This window comes from Phyllobates terribilis, unplaced genomic scaffold (genome assembly GCF_046119375.1).
Source record: "Phyllobates terribilis strain yellow unplaced genomic scaffold, ASM4611937v1 Scaffold_2__4_contigs__length_985480577, whole genome shotgun sequence".
In the NCBI taxonomy this organism is placed as follows: domain Eukaryota; kingdom Metazoa; phylum Chordata; class Amphibia; order Anura; family Dendrobatidae; genus Phyllobates; species Phyllobates terribilis.
The window spans coordinates 833,840,619-833,863,025 of NW_027362762.1; the positions used below are offsets into that span (position 1 = coordinate 833,840,619).

Consider the following 22,407-nt stretch of genomic DNA (forward strand, 5'->3'; position numbering starts at 1 on the left):
GTGCTGCTGTCAGATGGGGCAACAAAAGCCTGGTGACCGTCTCTTTAATATACTAGATCCTAAAGTGAGTGGAATGTTTCATCAGTAAATGACCTATTTTTTTTTTTTTTTTTTTTTGCTAAATACGTTTTCTAACAAATTTTTTTGTGTTTTTTTTTCTAATTTTCTATAGCGCTATCTATACGAAATAAACCAGAAATCTTGCCGTTTTAATATCAACCATTAGGCTCTTACTTCCTGCCTGTGATGATAAAGGACTGCTGAAAAGTGTTCTGAACAGAACAGGATTACAAAGGTAACACCTCAGTACACAGGATCCACCAAACAATAGATTGCACAGCTCACCTTCTCCCCCTCCCTTCACAAGAACCTTTGCCCAGATTAGAGCATGATCAGATAACGTTTCTCTATCCGTAGGGTCTGAGTCAGTCTACTGCTGCGAAAGTCCATTTGAAGAACAGGTATTAGGAGTCTGACATATGGCCTTTGTGGCCTGAGTGAAGTTTGCAAAGTTTAATTTTGTTATGAAAAATTGTGATAAGAAAAAGAAATCATAAATGTTAAATACATTTAACACAAAAAACGGAATTCAATATTTTATTTCTTAATGATACATCCCCTTCAACCCACCTTCATGGCCTTGCGATTTTCCGTTTATTCCTCCCCTTCTTCCACCACCCCTAACTTTTTTTATTTTTCCGTCCCCATAGCTGTATCAGGGCTTGTTTTTCATGAGACGAGATATACTTTTAAATTACACCCTTAATTTTATCATATGATGCATTGGAAAGTGAGAAAAAAAATTCCAAGTGAGTTGAAAATGCAAAAAAAGTGAAATTCCACAATTGTTTTTTTGGGATTTATATTTTGCATGTTCGCTATATGGTAAAACTAACCTGGCAATATGATTCTCCAGGTCAGTACGAGTATGCAGATACCAAACACATTATTTTTTCTGTTTAAATGGTAAAATAAAATTCGGAAATTTGTAAGATAACATTTTTGATTATGTCACCATTTTCTGAGACCCGCAACATTCATTTTTCGTGATATGGGGCTGGGTGAGGGCTTATTTTTTGCGCCCTGAGCTGACGTATTTATTGATACCATTTTGGGGTAGATAAGATGTTTTGATCGCCCGTTATTGCAATGTTGCGGTGGCCAAACAAAGTAATTCTCTTGTTTTGATTCTTTTTTCATCGTTATGCTGTTTACTGATTGGATTAATTTATTATATATTTTGACAGATCGGACATTCCTGAACACCAAATGTATAATGTTTATTTTTACTGAGGCAAAGGGAGGTGATTTGAACTTGTGTTTTTTTTTTCTTACTTTTTACTATATTGAAGAACCCTCTTAGGGGACTTGAAGCAGCAATCGTCTGATCGCCTGTACTATACATAGCAGTGCATCAGCATTGAAAATCACGATCTATGAATGGCAGTTACAGGCTGCAGTTCACAGGAGGATCGTACTGACAGGCACAGGCGTCATCAGACCCACGGCGCCCCGCGATCACGTGATGGGCGCGACGATGAAGGACTTTAACTGGTTACCAGCACATGATGGTTGTATAATCAGCAGTCATGTGCTGGGAAAGATATGGGCTCGATCTGAGGCAGGGACACGACCTTTGATGTAAATTAAATGTACTTCAAAGGTCGTGAAGGGGTAAAAGACACTATATAGAGAGATGTTTTACAGAGGGTCTGCTAACCTGTCAGGATCGTGCATCATAACACTCACCTTGAAAATAGCTCTTTCCCTTAACAGTCTTTCAGGCAAGTTTTTGCGGGACAGCTCCCGGGTCGTCTGCAGTTCTTCATTCCAGTCTCTGGTCTGAAATAGAAATATCAGTAACGCATCTCTTGGTATTTTCTAATAGAGCCGATACATGAACAATGTAGGAATGGACGTCTATAATGGCGCGTATTACTCCATGACTGACTATCTACAAAATGTTTTCATTACCTGACCAGGAATATGCTCCTCATAACCCAGACGAGAAGTGTAGGCATCTTCTGCCCTAACACAGTCCATGGCATGTTCCACCTGGGGGGCGGTCCAGCTGTAGAGCTGGAATGGGGTAGCGATCCGCTCAAAGGGATGTCTCTGAACCCTGGAAATAATTAGGTCAAAATCATTTTTCATTCCATTGTCTCTTTACAGAAGACTTTTGCAAGTAAAAGCTTCAGGGGTCCTTCACCTTTCTCCGTAATATGTCAAATCTCTATCTGCTATTCGGACTTAGCCACATTTCCCAATACAAAATGCATGCATTTCTAAATAGAGTCACTACTTCTGATGAGGTTGGTGTACTTGCTTTGAAAATCCATGTCATAATAGCTGTATAATCTGAATATGAATTCTTGAAATGAGCATTTTACAAGTCCAGCTAGAGAAAAAAAAAATGCTCAGCCTAATATCAGGCTGGAATACTTTGCCAAGAATTTTAAAAGCAAGTCCACCAGCTTCATCAGGTGTAAAAGATCTAAGAAAAAATAGCCAAAGTCCTTGGTTTCGTAAGTACTGCTCGATAACAAATGCGCAAGTCTCCATGCAGGTCCTCAGGCCGGATGTGTCTATGTATCTAGGCTCTCTCTATAGCATACATGTCAAACTCTGGTCAGTGGGCCAAATCTGGCCAGCAGGGTGGTTACATTTGGCCCGCGACAGCAGAACCGCCACCCCTATGTGGGGCCCACTATGCTGCATCGAGGACTATGGGGGGCCCATTATGCTGCATCGAGGACTATGGGGGGCCCATTATTCTGTATACTGGTTGGCCTGCAATTTTTTCCACGTTTTTTCATTTTGGCCCTCTATGGGTAAGATTGACATCCCTGCTCTGTAGCAAATTCTAATAGGGCAGTCCATCAGTATAATGTCATAACTAACACATATGAGCGCAGGATCAAGTGTGATTCATAGAAAATACTATTTGTCAGAAAAAAAGAACATTTAATAAGTTAGCTTATGCAGATATGTCAAGGGTAAAAAACAAAACAAAAACACAACTGAGTCTATCAAATGTAAATGTAGAAAAAAAAATCCTGAAGCACTAACTTAGGCAAGTAAACCAGATACAAACTAACAATCCTAATTTCAGAGACGCCTCGGCTTCCCCACTGTGATGGATCACAATGAATTCCTATCTATTTTCAGCGCATGCTGGGTTACACCAATGATATGATTTAATGAGAGAATCCCAGGGATTTACACAGGGAGTCATCACATCTAGGTGTCTCCCGCAGAGTCTCAGTAACTTCCCAGCACAGTCAGCAGAAAAATTCCCACTCCGTCTACAAGAATGCCAGACTAATTGCTGCACCGGGCAGACCGAGCACACACGATTAGGCTGCGCACAGAGAAGCAGGTGCCGCACACACGATTAGGCTGCGCACAGAGAAGCAGGTGCCGCACACACGATTAGGCTGCGCACAGAGAAGCAGGTGCCACACACACGATTAGGCTGTGCACAGAGAAGCAGGTGCTGCACACACACACACACACAGGCAGACACTGATCTGTACTGGGGACGACCAATTCTGCGGCAAGTATGAGACTTACTCGAGTACAATAGACTTATATAGCTGCATTTTCCATGAATACATCAATGGATCCTTACAGACATAACATATCCCCAAAAATATGCCTTTCAAACAAATTAGACATACTTATGCAAAAAACACTCAATCTGCATCAAAACTAATAAAAATACGCCAAAATGTTATCACTTCTCAGCCCATTCCCAGACCCAGGCCTCACGAGCTATAGATCTGCCGGCACACAGGCTACTTTTCTGTAGGGGATTGCATTTGCCTGTGTGCATGTCACAAAGTACGAAAAGTGTGAACACAGTCTGGTTCATACACTGCAAAGCCTACATGAATCCAGAGAAATTCAGAGTTTAGAGTCCAGGTCACTACTGTAGATTAAAATTCGGGTACACGCACACGTAGAAAATTACTCCTGCAGTTTCACCAAATTAATTTCTTCTGCAGATTTTTCCTTAAAAGTGTTACCCACTACTAGGACATCCCCTTCTTGATCTAGATGTTTGGCCCCGATGAAATAAAAAAGCACACCTTATACTCCCCTCATGTTCCGGCTCTGTTCCAGTGGTGTCAGCACTCGCGGTCCTGGATCTCCCGTGCGGCTGTTGTGACACGTGAGGCTTGCGCCCAATCAGCACCAGCGTCACTGTCTCCGCCTTCTGTCGAATTAAACATGAAGAGGAAGTCAGATAAGTCGCAGCCCGGACCTTCCTCTTCATGTTCAATTTGTCCGAACGCGGTAACAGTGACGCCAGCACTGATCAGGTACCAGGGTCATGTGTCCTAACTGCATGGGAGCCCCAGGCAAAGCAATTGCTGGCACCGTTGGAATGGCGCCGGCACGGGGGATGAGTATAAGCTTTTATATTTTATCGGGGCCAAGTGTGGGGTATGAGAAGGGGTTGTCCATGTAGTGGACAACTTCTTTAAGCGTTTGTCCTGTGTTATATACATAAAATATATTTGCCACCTGTGAACATAACTTTATACTTCTCCTCCCTTTGGGCGCTGAAAAAAAACTGTAAAATGTGAATTTGACCTTCCACCGGAATAAAAAGGCTAGCTTAGAGTGAAATCTCATGCCGATGGAATCAAAAAATTAAGACTGGTTCTACAACTGAAGCCGAATTCTGGCGGCGGTTTATCTGACCCTAGGCAGTTGCAGGGGTTTTACCACAAACAGAAGTTCATTTTAATCAATAGATCTTGGAATAATAATAACTTCCACAATTGGATGTGTTTAAATTAAATGTTCCTGTGCTGAGATAATCTTATAAATGTGCTCCTGCTGTGTACTGTGTAATGGCTGTGTCTCACCGTGCAGGAACATCGTCTGATCATACCACAGTAAGAGCAAGAGTTTACAGACAGGAAAGCAGGGGATCACAAATGATTCTTTGAAGTAAAACATTGTTTAAAATCAGGCAGTGAAATGTTTTACCTCACAAAAAGAATCAGCTGTGATTCCCTGCTGTCCTGTCAGTATACTCTTTCGCTTCCTCCCCTGCCCAGGAGCTGTGGTATGATCAGACCATGTTCCTGCACGGTCAGACACAGCCATTACACAGTACACAGCAGGGGCACATTTATAAGACTATCTCAGAACAGGAACATTTTATTTAAACACAACCAATTGTGGAAATTATTATTATTCCAAGATCTATTGATTAAAATCAACTTTTGTTCGTGGGAAAACGCCTTTAAAGAGGTTGTGCATTACTTTATCATTGTTGGCCTATCCTTAGGATATGTAATTAATATGTGATCGGTAGGGGTGAAACATCTCGGCCCTCCCCCATCCGATCAGCTGTTCTTGGTGCTGGTGGCGGCCGGAAGTGCACAGTTATGGAGCTGCTCCATCCAATAGTGGCCGCGGCCGGGAGCTGCACAGCCCCCTATTAATTTGAATGTGCAGTACCCGGCTGCGGCCACTATCAGACGGAGCAGCTCCGCGACTGAGCCCTTGTGGCCACCGTTGGAACTGAGAATAGCTGATCGGCGGGGGTGCCGGGTGTTGCACCCCCACGATCAGGTATTCATGACCTATCCTTAGGATAGGTCATCAATGATATAGTAATGGACAACCTCTTTAATGCTTTGTGAGTGACTGAAAGAAAATAAAATATTATTACACATATATATCTTTTCCATCTTGTCCTGGCCATACACACGTGTGACTGCTGGAGCCAATGCAATGGTCATTGATTGGAATAGGAATGTGACCACTGTAGCCAGACAGAAAAAGAACCACAAAGACCAGCAGGGCAGACTTCGAGCGTCAGGGATTGGTAAGGTTATTTTTTTATTTATTTATTTTTTTAAATCAGGTTTGGAAAATCATTTAATGTTTTTGGAAGTATAAAGCTTTACCTTTTCTTCTGTAGCGCAGCAAAATTCTTCTTGAATGTAGGACTGACTTGATTAAGCAGCTCCACCAAAGAGTGACTGAGGAAGCTGGGGTTGGCTGGTTTGGGATTGAAGGTGTAAGCTGTAGATCTGAAAACAATTAACCTAGAGTTACAAAGTAGTTTACATAAGAGTGAACACAAGATGGGAATTAAACACCTATGAAACTTGATAGAGGAGCTGAACAGATGGCCACAGAGGAAAATGGAAGAAACTCCCAGAGCCAAGATGCAAAGTCCAGCTCTCAACTCCTTGCTAGAGAATGATACGGTGCCCATATAAAACAATGGAGGGATATATTCATCCATTCTTTATTTTCAACCAATAAATAAAAAAAAAATAGTAAAAGGTGGATTCACTTTTCTGTCTATATTCCTATATATGCTGATGTATATCTGCAGAGTATATGCCAAGAGGAAACTAGACAAGTTCGGTGTTAATATGAATACACTAAATGTAACTCAGAATGACCAGACAGACAGTGCTAAGCCTATTCCCAGGTAAAATCCCCAAACCTACTGGTTGAGGTAGAATCCCCGGGTAGACGCAGTGATGCTGACATGACGGTCCTCCATGGTGATCACATACAGGTACATCAGATCTCCATGCATCTTCCTATTTCCGGGAGGGGGGTTCCAGCCGCTCATAGTGAACACTTTCAAACACTGTAAAGGCTGCAAAAAAAAAATCATTGTCAAAAAGTGCCTCACACTTTTCATTTGAACGCCACCATTGGTTTTACCATAACGTGTACTGGAAAACAGGGAAAAAATCCCAACTGCGGTGAAATTGCAAAAAAAGTACAATTCCACAATTTTTTTTATTTATTTTTTTCATTTTTTTTACCATTTTCACTAAATGCTAAGTGTGCCATGGAGAATAATAATGACAGGTCATTATGAGTTCGTAGACACCAAACATGTATAGGTTCTTTTTTATTTGAGTGGTGAAAAACAAATCCAAAGTTTGTTTAAAAAAAAAAAGGCGCCATTTTCCCCGAGACCCGTAGCGTCTCCATTTTTCGGGATCTGGAGCCAGGTGAAGGCTTATTTTTTTGTGTGCTGAGTTGACGTTTTTTATTGATACCATTTTGGTTCAGATACGATCTTTTAATCACCTGTTATTGCAATGTTGTGACGACAAAAAAAACTTAATTCTGTCGTTTGAATTTTTTTTTTCTCGTTACGCCGTTAACCGATCTGATTAATTTTTTTTTTATATTGATAGATCGGGCGATTCTGAACACGGCAATATCAAATATGTGTATGTTTGTTTTCTTTTTAATTGTTTTATTTTGAATGGGGCGAAAGGGGGGTGATTTAAACTTTTATATTTTTTAAAAAACATTTTTTCTACTTTTTACTTGCTTTAATAGTCTCCTTAGGAGATTTGAAGCTGTGATTGTCCGATCGCCTCTGTTACACATAGCAGTTCAGCCCTGCTATGTGTAACAAAAGTGCTCATCTGCTATGAATGCTGACCACAGGGTGGCGCTCATAGCAGATCGGCTGAGACAACCACAGGGGTCTCATCCAGACCCCAGGTTGTTATGCCAACACATCAGTGACCTGTGATCACGTGACAGGGGTCGCCAATTGGCTTTGCCCATCCCGGAAGCGCGAGTTAAAGAGTTTGACAACAGCATTTAACTAGTTAACAGCCGCGGTTGGATCGCGATTCCACCCACGGCTGTTGCGGCCACATGTCCGCTGTAAGAATCAGCTGACATGTGCCCGGAAAAGACATGTACGGCGCATGTCGTGAAGTCGTTAAATGATGAACCTTGGGTGCGATCATCTTGACGTTTCTGTTTGAGAAACCTTTTTCAAAGAGTCGCTGGGTGGAGGGCACTTGTGGGCGTGGATGTCTCATAGGACCCTATACAGTGCCTGGTGTATATGGATTCGCCCAGCATGGTGCCATTCTTCTGTTATTTCTTCTAAGAATAATTGACATCTGGGTGTTGCCAGCTGGGGGCATGTCCCTGGACAGTCTGACATGGTCCAATCAGTGCTGATCGTTTCAGAGGGTGTGGGACACGCCTCTCTAACAAGAGGATTGGTAACACCTAGATGTCAATTTATTTATATCTTCTAAAAAAGGGGGATTACAGAAGAAAAGCACAATAGAAAGTGAAGAAAAAAATGCCCCAAAATTGTTATGTGAAAGGGGTCCTAGTATTTATTAACATAGACAGGTCTGAAGATGCAGCAGATTGAAGGTGCTATTGGAGAATTATACCACCTTTATGAATGGACGCAGTCCCAGTTATCAGATTTTCACACAGGGGGCTTCTCCTACCCCAGGGAAAGCCTGGCTGATTTTGCTGGGGTCATTTGCTGTTTGCAACTACTATACTGAATGGCTGATTAATACATAGATAACTTGAGCTCACCACTCTCACATCATCCATATACACTAATAAGGCATGGGAACGGAGAAGACCAGCTATTAATGTACCATAAACCCTATCACTTACCTTCCAGTCCTTGCTCTGTGGCTGCAGGGGACATAGGGGTCTCTCTTTGCTTCCAGGTAAAATATTTTCAGGGGGGGTACAATCTATTTGTTCAAGTTCATTGCCTTTCTTTTTCTTTTTTCCACTTTCTGAAAACAAGAGGATAAACAATTACTGTTATTTTCCTCCTATTAAAAAGAAAACAAAAAAACAATTTGGATATTTTTTTTAACTCCGTATATACAAGTTTTGAAATAATGCAAAAGATACGTGAGGCACATACACATCCACATAGCAGATTATAAACTGCCGGGCTTTAAGGATGGATCAGAAAGAAAAGTTGTATTCACAATTCTGGCTTTATAATTGATTACTTTGGTAATGAGTCCCAATGACTTATTACAGGTCTATTAAATCCCCCCCAACACAAACCGCAGGCTATATTACACTAAGGGCTCTTTCACAAGTCAGTATCTCCGGTACGTGTGGTGACAGTTTCCACACGTACCGGAGACACTGACACGCAGTCCCATTAAAATCAATGGGTCTGTGCACGTCGCAGTTTGTTTTCACGAACCGTGTGTCCGTGTGCTCCCCACGGAGACATGTACTTTTTTTGCAGATACACTGTCCGCAAAATGTACCACACGGATGATATCCGTGTGACACGTACTGGCGCCTGGGAATCAACGCTACAGTTAGCGCTGTTCCTAAGTGCCGGTGCTGAACACTGCCCTCATCATGGTTCCCTGCCAGCGCTGCGATCAGCACCAGCAGGGACAATGATGAGGGTAGTGGTAGTCGGCTCCCACAGTGTCCCCACCTGTAAAAATAATAAAATCCATGTACTCACCTCTCCTAGGTGTCCCCCCCCCCCGCTGTAAACCATGTGACCACTGCTGCCGAGGAGCCAGGGAGAACGAGCGGCTCAGGAGCGATATCCTGTCACTCACTGAGCGTAGCTCCGGAGAAACTCATTCTCCCCGGCTCCTTGGCAGCAGCAGTCGCAAGTATTACAGCGGGGGACACCTAGAAGAGGCTAGTACATGGATTTTATTATTTTATTCTTATTTTTACAGGCGGACACTACAGGAGAAGACCACTACTATGCTCATCATTATCCCTGCTGGTGCTGATGGCAGCACCGGCAGGGGACCATGATGAGGGCAGTGTTCAGCACCCAGAGCTTGGGAACAGCGCTAACTGTAGCGCTGATTCTCAGGCTCCGTCCGTGTGATCCTGATGCGGCACACGGTTGCCACATGTGTGACACACTCGGACATGGATATCTCTGGTACCGGTTTTTCCGGTACCTGAGATACGCGGACGTGTGAAACCGGCCTACGTCTGTGTAGAGCCTTACTTTTCTTAGAAGATAAAGCAAGAGTGCACTGGAGCATACAGCAGCTGCAGGCTTATGCACAGGACACAGTGGAGCAGACAGCAGATGGTGCGGTGATAATTGTCACAGCTTGTAAAGATGTGTAGTTTGACTGTACTGTATGACTTCAGTGGTTTGTTTGTGTCAGCCCTTTCCTGTATCCTCCATGTTGATGAAGATAATTGTTGCCATATGTCCCAAAAAAACAGTTCATTCTCTCTCAATAAGCCCAAACAAGAATCTAATAGGTATCTGAAGTGAATCAGACAAATAAATAAATATAATAAAGGGATACCCAAGACTCATTGGAGATCAATACAAAATATAGTCTTTATTCATAAACATATTTATCTAGACAAAGATAACATATAAAGAGGTATAGGGAGAAGAGCAGCTAAAACAATAAGAGATACAGGGTATATAAACCCAAGATAGTACGAGGACCGTAGCTAAAGCCCCAGATAAATATCACATAAATAGTGGTTTAATACAGATAAAATATATCAAGAAATGACAAGGTAATAATGCTGCAATGAAGCACAGAGAATAATGATGAATTTAAGATAAGAACAATCATTGAAGACACAATACCATGCTGGCTAGAAGAAAATATAATAATCTGGAATGTCTTAGTCTATCAAAAATAGAAGTGAGGGACAAACGGCTGATATAGATGAGCAGCCTAACATTAGTTAAGTCATGTAGCACTATACTAGCCAGTATTATGTAAGTGATTACCTTGAGTCATAGTAAGAATCAGGGGCTCGTAGTAGCGGTCTGCAAAACGCCTCGACGCGCGTTTCGCCTCGGCTTCGTCAGGGGGCGTGACTAAGATAAGAGGTGGGTCCTATTTATATGAGTAAGATGTGTGTAACTGCCAATCGGCGCGCTGTCCCCCGCGATGCCGTGCCCCCAGCGATGACGCGGACCGCCGTGCAGCCCGCGCGATGAGGAGGAGGAACAACGTCACCCCCCCCATCGCCCAGGCAACCACGCACAGACCCCGACGCCGCCGGAGCGCCGCAGCGCGCGAGAGAGAGCGCGTCCTTAGATACACCGACAGGAGGGACTACGGACACAAGTGCCTGGTACTCGCTAATGGCGTCATTGCAGCCAGGGGGTGGCCAGTCCCCTGCTGCCAATGAGGACAAATAGGAGGGCAGGAAAAAAATATTGGAAACAGCCTGCCTATATCTATAATAATAAAAAGTATAGGGTAGGCATCTAATAGATCATGCCAAATACCATGAAGTCCTATACTATGAGGAAGATTAGTGATCTTCCAAGTGCTATGCACGGTATAACGGTATGAACATACATAAATACTGATAAGTCAATAAGAGAAGACCGAAACAAAAAATATAAATACAATTATTGTGCACATATGCATAAGTAGATGGACTGCAGGTAGAAGGGAGTCTTGATAGGAAGCCATCTGTAGAAGTCCCTCAGAAGATGTATGATGTTTAATGTCGTTATAGTGGAACATCATAGCCTCATATCAGGATAAACAAAACCGGTGATAAGATGATGGTCAATAGATGACAGAACACTGAGGGGTATCAAAGAGTATGGAATCAATAATGAATACAAACAATACATCACATAAAAAAGGTAAAAGAAAGACATAAGGGGACCCATCATTAAAAGTTGCGCACAGAAAAAATATTTACAAAAAAGACTTGAAGCTAACAGACTATCGGCACTATTGGTGCCGATAAAAAGGCGCTAGAACCTATTGAAAAAGAGATTGACTCCCTGAGGGAGAAAATTCTATCCCTACTTCCATCTGATGAGTATAAAAACTTTGATTTATCCTTGGAGGAAGAACTTTCCAAATGGGAATCTGAGATCCAGAATTTTAAAACTAAAAAATATCTGAGGGATCTCGAGGATTATCAGTCCAAGAATATCTATCACTGGCACCACAAAAATAGATACAATAAATTACGTAGTAGGTCTCAGTCGGCCTCGAGTATTTCTTCTACCTCTGAAGAAGAATGTGGAGGACATTTTTTAGACAAGCGGGCTTTGCCCGGCGAGGCATTGCCTATAAATACTCTTCAGCAGCTCAGGACTCCATATATACAAAAGAAAAATCATCCCTACAACTTCAGACAAAAGAAAGGAAAGAGAACCTAAAGGTAATCAACCTATCCAGTTATACTCTATCTAAGTCACAGATCGAGGTGCTATCTAGGGGTCTCTCTTTTTCACCGGTGGAGGGCTACGATTACTTTACCACCATTAAAGATCTTGAATTATTTGCTCGTAAGCTTATCTTTAAAAAGTATTTTAGTTCAGGATCACACAGACCCGAAGCGCTCTCTTCGGATGCCGAAATTCGGGCCTTACAGGATCTCGAATCTTTAGCGGCCGAAAGCGCTGATAACACTACGAAATCTCCTACACATCTATACAGACGCTCACATGCGTTCCCGCCCCTGTCCACCTGTTCTCAAGTTGACATTTTTGTCAAACTGGTCAAAAAAGACCTCCTTCAACTTAGGGAGGGTATCCTTAAGGACAACCTGTCTAGATCACAAAGACAGGCTGTCCAGGAACTCAAAAATCTTAAGGACATTGTAATCAAAAGGGCGGACAAGGGCGGGAACGTTGTATTATGGCCTGTTCTAGCATATGAACGTGAAGCCTTTAGACAACTTAATAATGTTCAAAATTATAGAAGGCTGGATAGTATTCCTACCATAACCTTTGCAAGAGAACTTTCACATTTACTGGATGATGCCGTGGACAACTCGGTCATCCTCCCAAAAATGAAAGAGGCACTGCTTCACGAATTTCCAGTGGTGACTACCTTTTATCTTTTGCCTAAGGTTCACAAGGACCCCCTCCACCCACCAGGCAGACCCACTGTCTCGGGTATTGGGGGTCTTTGTGAACCTATATGCAAATTTGTGGATTTTTACCTTCAAGGATGTGTGGAGACACTCCCATCTTTTGTAAGGGACACTACTGATGTTCTAAAACGCTTAGATGGGATTACTCTTGAGGAAGATATGTGGCTCGTCACTTGCGATGTGGAGTCCTTATATACCTCGATACGTCACGACCAGGGCATGACGGCTGTAGAATTCTTTCTGACCATGACCAATCTTGACCCAGATCTTATATTATTCATTCTTTCCCTTTTGGAGTTTATTCTTAAACACAATTATTTTGTGTTTAAGGACCGCCCCTTCCTACAGCTCCAGGGTACAGCAATGGGGGCGTCTTGTGCGCCCTCATATGCTAATCTTTTCCTGGGGCTGTGGGAGAGGGACACGGTCCTTAATACACGGGGCCATGAAGCCGTCATGTCCTGGTCGAGATATATCGATGATATATTGTTTATCTGGCAGGGCTCCATCTCGCAACTGGAGATATTCCTTGACAGCCTTAATAAAAACACCCGTAACATCCATTTAACCTGGAAATACAGTCAGACTTCAGTTGATTTTCGAGATCTACTTATCACCAAATCTGGAGATAATAGAATTGAGACTGACATTTTTAGGAAGGAGACCTCCACTAACGCACTATTACATTACTCTTCCTCACACCCGCCAAAACTAAAAAGCTCAATCCCTGTAGGGCAATTCTTACGGGCACGACGTATTTGTTCTAACGACAATAACTTTCGCCACCAAGCATATGATCTATCTCGTAGATTCCAGGATAGGGGCTATCCTAAGCAGGACATTAAACGCGGCTTTTTACGAGCCAAAGCCATCAGTAGACAACGTCTACTGTCTAATATTAAAAAGAAAACGAATACTGACATATTACCTAGATTTATTACCACATTTAATACGAATTGGTTCAATATTAAAAAGATCTTTGCTAAACATTGGCCAATTCTACTTACGGACCGTGATTTACGCGGCCAGCTCACTAAACAACCTCTTATAACATGGCGTAGAGCTAAGACCCTCGGAGATATCGTCTCCAGAAGTCATTATGTCCCTCCAAAAAAACAGTTCTTTCCTGGCAGTAAGGGTCCACCATGGGGCTGTTTCGCCTGTGGTAGATGTTCAATCTGTAAATACATTACCAAAACGGGGGAGTTTTCAGACTCCGGTAGGAATAAAAACTTCAAGATTGTACATCATATCACATGCGAAACGGAAGCAGTTGTCTATCATATTCGATGTCCTTGTGATTTAGTCTATATTGGAATGACTACAAGACCCCTTAAAATTCGCATTCAGGAACATATTAGAGACATAAAAAATGCCGCCTCCTGCTTAGACCCTCAACAACTTAAATCCATCCCTAGGCATTTTTTTGATGCCCATGGTTGTAACCCTAAGGGTCTTTCGGCGCGAGGCATTGATAGAGTTTATATGGGCATTAGGGGTGGCAATATTAAACAAAAACTGCTCCAAAAAGAGACACGTTGGATTATTATATTGGACACGGTTATGCCCTCTGGTTTAAATGAGTCTGTTAGCTTCAAGTCTTTTTTGTAAATATTTTTTCTGTGCGCAACTTTTAATGATGGGTCCCCTTATGTCTTTCTTTTACCTTTTTTATGTGATGTATTGTTTGTATTCATTATTGATTCCATACTCTTTGATACCCCTCAGTGTTCTGTCATCTATTGACCATCATCTTATCACCGGTTTTGTTTATCCTGATATGAGGCTATGATGTTCCACTATAACGACATTAAACATCATACATCTTCTGAGGGACTTCTACAGATGGCTTCCTATCAAGATTCCCTTCTACCTGCAGTCCATCTACTTATGCATATGTGCACAATAATTGTATTTATATTTTTTGTTTCGGTCTTCTCTTATTGACTTATCAGTATTTATGTATGTTCATACCGTTATACCGTGCATAGCACTTGGAAGATCACTAATCTTCCTCATAGTATAGGACTTCATGGTATTTGGCATGACCTATTAGATGCCTACCCTATACTTTTTATTATTATAGATATAGGCAGGCTGTTTCCAATATTTTTTTCCTGCCCTCCTATTTGTCCTCATTGGCAGCAGGGGACTGGCCACCCCCTGGCTGCAATGACGCCATTAGCGAGTACCAGGCACTTGTGTCCGTAGTCCCTCCTGTCGGTGTATCTAAGGACGCGCTCTCTCTCGCGCGCTGCGGCGCTCCGGCGGCGTCGGGGTCTGTGCGTGGTTGCCTGGGCGATGGGGGGGGGGTGACGTTGTTCCTCCTCCTCATCGCGCGGGCAGCACGGCGGTCCGCGTCATCGCTGGGGGCGCGGCATCGCGGGGGACAGCGCGCCGATTGGCAGTTACACACATCTTACTCATATAAATAGGACCCACCTCTTATCTTAGTCACGCCCCCTGACGAAGCCGAGGAGGCGAAACGCGCGTCGAGGCGTTTTGCAGACCGCTACTACGAGCCCCTGATTCTTACTATGACTCAAGGTAATCACTTACATAATACTGGCTAGTATAGTGCTACATGACTTAACTAATGTTAGGCTGCTCATCTATATCAGCCGTTTGTCCCTCACTTCCATTTTTGATAGACTAAGACATTCCAGATTATTATATTTTCTTCTAGCCAGCATGGTATTGTGTCTTCAATGATTGTTCTTATCTTAAATTCATCATTATTCTCTGTGCTTCATTGCAGCATTATTACCTTGTCATTTCTTGATATATTTTATCTGTATTAAACCACTATTTATGTGATATTTATCTGGGGCTTTAGCTACGGTCCTCGTACTATCTTGGGTTTATATACCCTGTATCTCTTATTGTTTTAGCTGCTCTTCTCCCTATACCTCTTTATATGTTATCTTTGTCTAGATAAATATGTTTATGAATAAAGACTATATTTTGTATTGATCTCCAATGAGTCTTGGGTATCCCTTTATTATATTTATTTATTTGTCTGATTCACTTCAGATACCTATTAGATTCTTGTTTGGGCTTCTTGTTTAATTTTGGAGATGGCATTTCACTTCTGGTGATCTGCTTTTGTTTTGGTTATCATTCTCTCTCAATGTCTGTGCTGATGATTCTGCTGAAAGCTAAAATCTGCAACAGTGTGTATGTTCAAAAATCTACTTTTAAGTGTAGCAAGGGATCTAACCTGACTTACCTCCAAGGTCGCCATCTGTAAAGACACTTAGGAATGACAGGGAGTTGCAGTCCACTCCATTGAAAGCATCAGAGGGGTCCAGGCTTTTCAATAAGTCTCTTATGTGACGGACATGAATCCTGGCCTCACGCACAGTGTATGGTTCTAAAAGTGAAAATGTAATGCACAAGTTATAATCTAATCAGCCAGCCACAAAACTAAGACCATACATCTAAAAAAAAAAAATCTTTTGATCAAAGAGTGCCAACTAAAGTCTACCAAATCACTTAAAATGACTGTACACAATTTCCCTGATTCATCAAAGCTTTTACGCCAGAATTCTAGAGTTAAAAGCTTTGAAGAGTTGCAAAAATTTTGCAACATTTGGTCTTTCGACGCCATTTTTGCGCAGCTCCGATAAAGTGGGCAGAGCTGAGTAGTGATGGGGCATGGCGACTCCCACTCGTCAAATTCATGACGAGCGACGGCATTCCTTACACGACAGATCTTACTACAGAGTAAGATGTGTGACAAGGTATACAAACAGGTGCCTCGCATGATTCATTAAGGCGTGCGCATTGCACTCCACCCCCTCACACCAGTCTTGATTAATTGAGGCCCATGTGCTTCTATGTGGAAGTGTTGTCATTTTCCCTATATACCTGTACAAAGTACATCCAAGAAAGGTCAAGGTGGCCCAGTTGGGCCATGAAGCGCCAACACTGGCCATACACTTTAGATAGCTGTTGTCTGAATCTGTTTTCAGCCGACAGCTATGACTCCCGACCTCCGCATACACACACACACTCGGAAAAATGTGCATTCATTAAGAGGAGAGGGAGTATGTCGCCATCAGATACAGCTAGAGGTGGTTTATCTGCTGAAAAACAAAATTCAACATAACCCCATCTGTTCTTTCCCCAAGACAGCTGCCATCTAGGGAGAGCAGGACATCACAATTCGCATTAGATGATCAATCAATCCCACCAAAAATGAGCAGATTCAGACAACCTACACTGCTCAAAAAAATAAAGGGAACACTCAAATAACATATCCTAGATCTGAATGAATGAAATATTCTCATTGAATACTTTGTTCTGTACAAAGTTGAATGTGATGACAACAAAAATCACACAAAACTCATCAATGGAAATCAAATTTATTAGCCAATGGAGGCCTGGATTTGGAGCCCCCCCCCCCCCCTCCCAAAAAAAAAAAATTAAAGTGGAAAAACACACTACAGGCTGATCCAACTTTGATGTAATGTCCTTAAAACAAGTCAAAATGAGGCTCAGTATTGTGTGTGGCCTCCACGTGCCTGTATGACCTCCCTACAATGCCTGGGCATGCTCCTGATGAGGTTGCGGATGGTCTCCTGTGGGATCTCCTCCCAGACCTGGACTAAAGCATCCACCAACTCCTGGACAGTCTGTGGTGCAACATGACGTTGGTGGATGGAGCGAGACATGATGTCCCAGATGTGCTCAATCTGATTCAGGTCTGGGGAACGGACGGGCCAGTCCATAGCTTCAATGCCTTCGTCTTGCAGGAACTGCTGACACTCCAGCCACATGAGGTCTGGCATTGTACTGCATTAGGAGGAACCCAGGGCCAACCGCACCAGCATATGGTCTCACAAGGGGTCTGAGGATCTCATCTCGGTACCTAATGGCAGTCAGGCCACCTCGGGAGAGCACAAGGAGGGCTGTGTGGCTCTCCAAAGAAATGCCACCCCACACCATTACTGACCCACTGCCAAACCGGTCATGCTGAAGGATCTTGCAGGCAGCAGATCGCTCTCCATGGCGTCTTCAGATTCTGTCACATGTGCTCAGTGTGAACCTGCTTTCATCTGTGAAGAGCACAGGGCGCCAGTGGCGACCCTGCCAATCCTGGTGTTCTGTGGCATTTCTTTGGAGGGCCGCATAGCCCTCCATGAACTCGCCAGAGGTAGCCTGACCGTCATTAGGTACCGAGATGAGATCCTCAGACCCCTTGTGAGACCATATGCTGGTGCGGTTGGCCCTGGGTTCCTCCTAATGCAGGACAATGCCAGACCTCATGTGGCTGGAGTGTCAGCAGTTCCTGCAAGATGAAGGCATTGAAGCTATGGACTGGCCCATCCGTTCCCCAGACCTGAATCCGATTGAGCACATCTGGGACATCATGTCTCGCTCCATCCACCAAGGTCACAAGGTCACGTTGCACCACAGACTGTCCAGGAGTTGGTGGATGCTTTAGTCCCGGTCTGGGAGGAGAGCCCACAGGAGACCATCCGCAACCTCATCAGGAGCATGCCCAGGCGTTGTAGGGAGGTCATACAGGCATGTGGAGGCCACACATAATACTGAGCATCATTTTGACTTGTTTTAAGGACATTACATCAAAGTTGGATCAGCCTGTAGTGTGTTTTTCCACTTTAATTTTGGGGGTGACTCCAAATCCAGGCCTCCATTGGTTAATAAATTTGATTTCCAATGATGATTTTTGTGTGATTTTGTTGTCAGCACATTCAACTTTGTACAGAACAAAGTATTCAATGAGAATATTTCATTCATTCAGATCTAGGATGTTATTTGAGTGTTCCCCTTTATTTTTTTTGAGCAGTGTATATCTAATGTGCATGTCCACTTTGAAAGTCTACAACGCCCTTTTGCCCCTTATTAAATAAAACACAGACTGACAAAACATGTTATATCACCCACCTTCAACTACTTTCAGGACAGAACCTTCCTCAAATCCTTCTATGGTCTTGAGCTCTGCAAAGTTGTCCAACACATTCCCGTCTAACTGAAGTGAAAAGCATGTCCTATGGCAGGTGTCCTCCCTATCCATAAGGACCTGATGGATCTCCTGGACCATCTCCTGGGGTGACACCTGAAGAAAGCAAATTCAATGTTACTTATTTATTCGGCACTATTCCCAAAGAAGTACAGAATGAGGGCAGAAGTAAGCAGCGACTGGTTACCTGAATTGCAAATGTTTCTATCCCAGGGACTTGTATCTTCACTGTGAAGCCAGTATCCTGAATAACGATGACCTCCTGTTCACTTCCATCCTCTGCTTGTTCACCAACTTCATGTCCATTTTGCTTTGGCTCCACCTCGGCGGGATGCTCGTGGGCCCCATCTCCATTCATTACAGTCATCCCGCTTGGATGTTCTAATGAAAAAAGTCCAAAAAGGTAATTTTATATGTGATCGTCAAATTATCTGCTGTGATTATATCAAAATATGTAGAAATCACGACCAATAACCCAATGTTGCAAAGCCAGTGACTAGGTAACAACAGCAACCTCCGACTCCTCAATTTCCCTGACTCCCGACTCCACAGCCCTGCCTTACTACTGAGCGTGTACATAAAGTGCAGCACACATTCATCTCAACTAAAAGCAGAGATCCTTAGGTCAGGAAACAGACATCTATAGGACATTTCATGACTTTTCCAAATTCCTATAAAAAAAATTTCAGCACTTCCTGCATTGTACTAATGAACCCAATTCATTATATATTTTAGGAGTCGGACCATTTTATACAGACTCCACAGCCCTGCTGCCAAGTATCACTTCACTAGTGAGTGGATATGACAAAAGGTAGTATGCAGATCCTGACCCTTTAAGACATTGCTTCCACAAAAACCCAATGCTCCATAGTATGGGAAACTAAAAGCAGACACCCACATTAAAACCTGTTATATACAAGTCATCCTTATCTTAGTAAACACCCCAAAACCACATATATGTGCATACAGGTCTTTAAATGTAATTCCATTGACCCATTTATATCCACTATCAGTTGCTGTTTTCGCAAGAAATTAGCATTTTAATTTATATGCAAATGAGATGTTAAGTTCTCCTGAGCACATAAGGGGCCACTGCCTCCAGAGTCGCTTCCTCGCCCAGAACCAGCCTCTTTAGCTGGACTAATAATTCACTGTGTGCATGACGTCAGGCACCAGTGAGTGGGGGTACAACCTCTGGAGACAGTCTCAAGTGCTCTGTCATGCCCAGAGCACTTAACATCTCAGTCACATATATAAAAATGCTAAATTCTTGGGAAAGCAACAAAGAGAAAATATGAAGTTTGAGGAAGAAAAGGAGGCATATTAATTTTCCCCGAGAGGCCCAGGTAAGAGACAGTGACTATTGTGGAGGGCCGAACCAACAGGCTGAACTTAATATAATTTATTTTTATTTTTATTAAAAATATTAATCTAAAATAATATTAATAGTATCACTTGACATTGAATATTATTATTATTAATAATAATGTCATTGTATAATGACTGGCTGCGTCTGCTAATCCATGTTACGATGTTGTAACATTCTTACTTGCAGCAGCTAATCAACACCATATAATTTACTGCTTTTTATAGTTTATAAAAACGAAACCCAGTAAAACTATTATTTTTATTTTATATATTGAAGCATCTCTATACTTGTCCTGATCTTTAGCATCGATTCATTAAGACTGGCTTTTTGTACGCCAGTCTTAATGAACTTGGGAGCATTTTATTTCTGCAAGCCCCTCATTAAGAGAAACATCTTATCTTATTAGCGACATGCGCTTCCTTGTAAGAAGCACCACCACTATTGATGACTGACGGGTGGGTATTGCCATGCCTTGTACCACCTCCTCCTCAGCTCCACCAATTTCGTGAACCTGCCCAAAACTGGAGTGAAAATGCCTAAAGTCCACACTGTGCACAAGTTTTCTGCGGTAAACGCTTTGATGAATTGGGGCCTTTATCCCGTCCCATACTCGATCTCACCGGTCGATCACCTTCCTTCCATTTGGTTCTCCTATGTCGCATGCACATCGGACCGGTGACTAAGGGTCGACGCGCGTCAGGTGCACACTGCGATGCTGTCGGCACTTCACTGCTGCATTGCTTTTGATTTCTAGCCCTTTCACTGTCTCAGGATGCGGGCCGGACAGGAACAGCCAAAGGACCAGATGTGGCCTGCGGACCGCAGTTTGCCCAACCCTGTAAAGACGCGCTGGGGCATAAAACTCATTGCAATAGAATTTCAATAAGTCAAAAATGTATAAAACTTCAAATGACAAATGGTCAAAAATCACAGGTATTACAGAATCTTGACGTTTAATTTTTTTCCCAACAGAAACAAAAGGGTTACTGTAGCTTTTTTTTTTCTTGTTACAATTTGTGTTGTTTTTTTAATGCAAGCCATAAAATGGGGGGGGGGGGTGAAGCATAAAATGGGAAATATGAATTATTAATAAACAACCAATATGGAAAATGCTGAAGGGCATGGAAAGTTTGGTATTTCACAGCGTTATGAAATTTGATATTTAGCTTCCAAGTGCTCACAAAACCCAGCAATAAGCATCTTCAGATTGCAAATATTCAGGGACTTAGAAACCCGATACTGTTCAAAAAGATGACCAAAAAAAATAAAATTCCCCATTATATGAGCTCTTTCCCTTAAGCAATGTATTTCCTGGAGAAAAAGTAAAAAAAAAAAAAAAAAACACACAACATCATTCCGCCCTTGAAAGCCATATGGATTGTACTTCTTGATCTTGAATTAGGGCTTTCAGCCATTTAAAGAAAACACAAGCATTATTGAAATCAGCTTTTTGTGTTTCACTTATTTTTCAAATTAATTTCAATTTAGCAAAGTTCATTATTAAGAAAAAAAAAAAAAAAATTATTAAGCTCCACAATTCTTCTGAAAGCCTCTCATTCACCAACATCTTCTGTTGAGAAAGTCGGGGGTGGTCCCTGTGTTCCTTAGTTGGCCAGGCCCACCAAAATAAGTTTATTGGCGCATTCAGCTGACTTTAGTATTATGCAGGGGTGCACCACCTGCAGCCCGGGACCACATGTGGCCCAAAATACTGTAATGTGTAGCCCTGAGGTCTGCCTGGCATCAGACAGTATCTGGTAGCTGCTCACATGTATTTCCATGTCAGAAAGAAGATGAATGGAGGGTAGCACCAGACATATAGGTACTAATGGTGCACTGTGTAGGCATCTTTTGGACACCCCCAATTTTTGGTGTAATGGACGAGTGGGAGGAGACATAATGGATAAGTTGAGATGAAGAAGTGGCCATGCATGAGTTCTCCTATATTCATGGTGGGCACTTCTCTCCATTACAAAAGGGAATGGCAGGTCGTATGCCTGACTGCCATCCACTCATTCTCCAAAGGGCTGCTAGAAAATAAGGAGTGCAAAGCTCCGTGGTCCCCCATAGATAATGCAAGGAGTGCCGGTTGAGCATGCACGCTGCCACTCCATTCTAATGGAGATAAAAGTGCCCCAATCGGCAACGGTCCCAGGGGTCAGAGCCCCACTGTTCAAGATTACACCAGACAATACCTTTAACTACAATGGAGAGAAATTAATGAATGGTCTCTTCCTTTCTGTATAGTGAACAGGGGGAGGGGCGGGGACCATTAGCCTCTTAATAGGTTTATGTCCTAAAAATACAAGCAGCACCTATTAGATATGGCCTCAGACAATATCCACTAATAACCAAGTATTTTTGCGGCCCCTGGGGTTGGTTC

At 42.6% G+C, this 22,407-nt stretch overlaps 1 protein-coding gene across 2 annotated transcripts in view; it reads right to left on the reverse strand.

The window, feature by feature from the left end:
• CLUH (clustered mitochondria homolog) overlaps nucleotides 1-22,407 on the reverse strand; it is a 58,155-nt gene that overhangs the window by 21,220 nt on the left and 14,528 nt on the right. For both annotated transcript variants that reach the window (XM_073667798.1, XM_073667799.1), the window contains exons 2-9: nucleotides 18,843-19,036; nucleotides 18,580-18,751; nucleotides 15,896-16,039; nucleotides 8,446-8,573; nucleotides 6,486-6,640; nucleotides 5,931-6,056; nucleotides 1,975-2,122; nucleotides 1,750-1,842 (exon numbers count right to left, since the gene is read on the reverse strand). In XM_073667798.1, coding sequence (XP_073523899.1) covers nucleotides 1,750-1,842; nucleotides 1,975-2,122; nucleotides 5,931-6,056; nucleotides 6,486-6,640; nucleotides 8,446-8,573; nucleotides 15,896-16,039; nucleotides 18,580-18,751; nucleotides 18,843-19,036 — 1,160 coding nt within the window. The remainder of the gene's footprint in view (nucleotides 1-1,749; nucleotides 1,843-1,974; nucleotides 2,123-5,930; nucleotides 6,057-6,485; nucleotides 6,641-8,445; nucleotides 8,574-15,895; nucleotides 16,040-18,579; nucleotides 18,752-18,842; nucleotides 19,037-22,407) is intronic.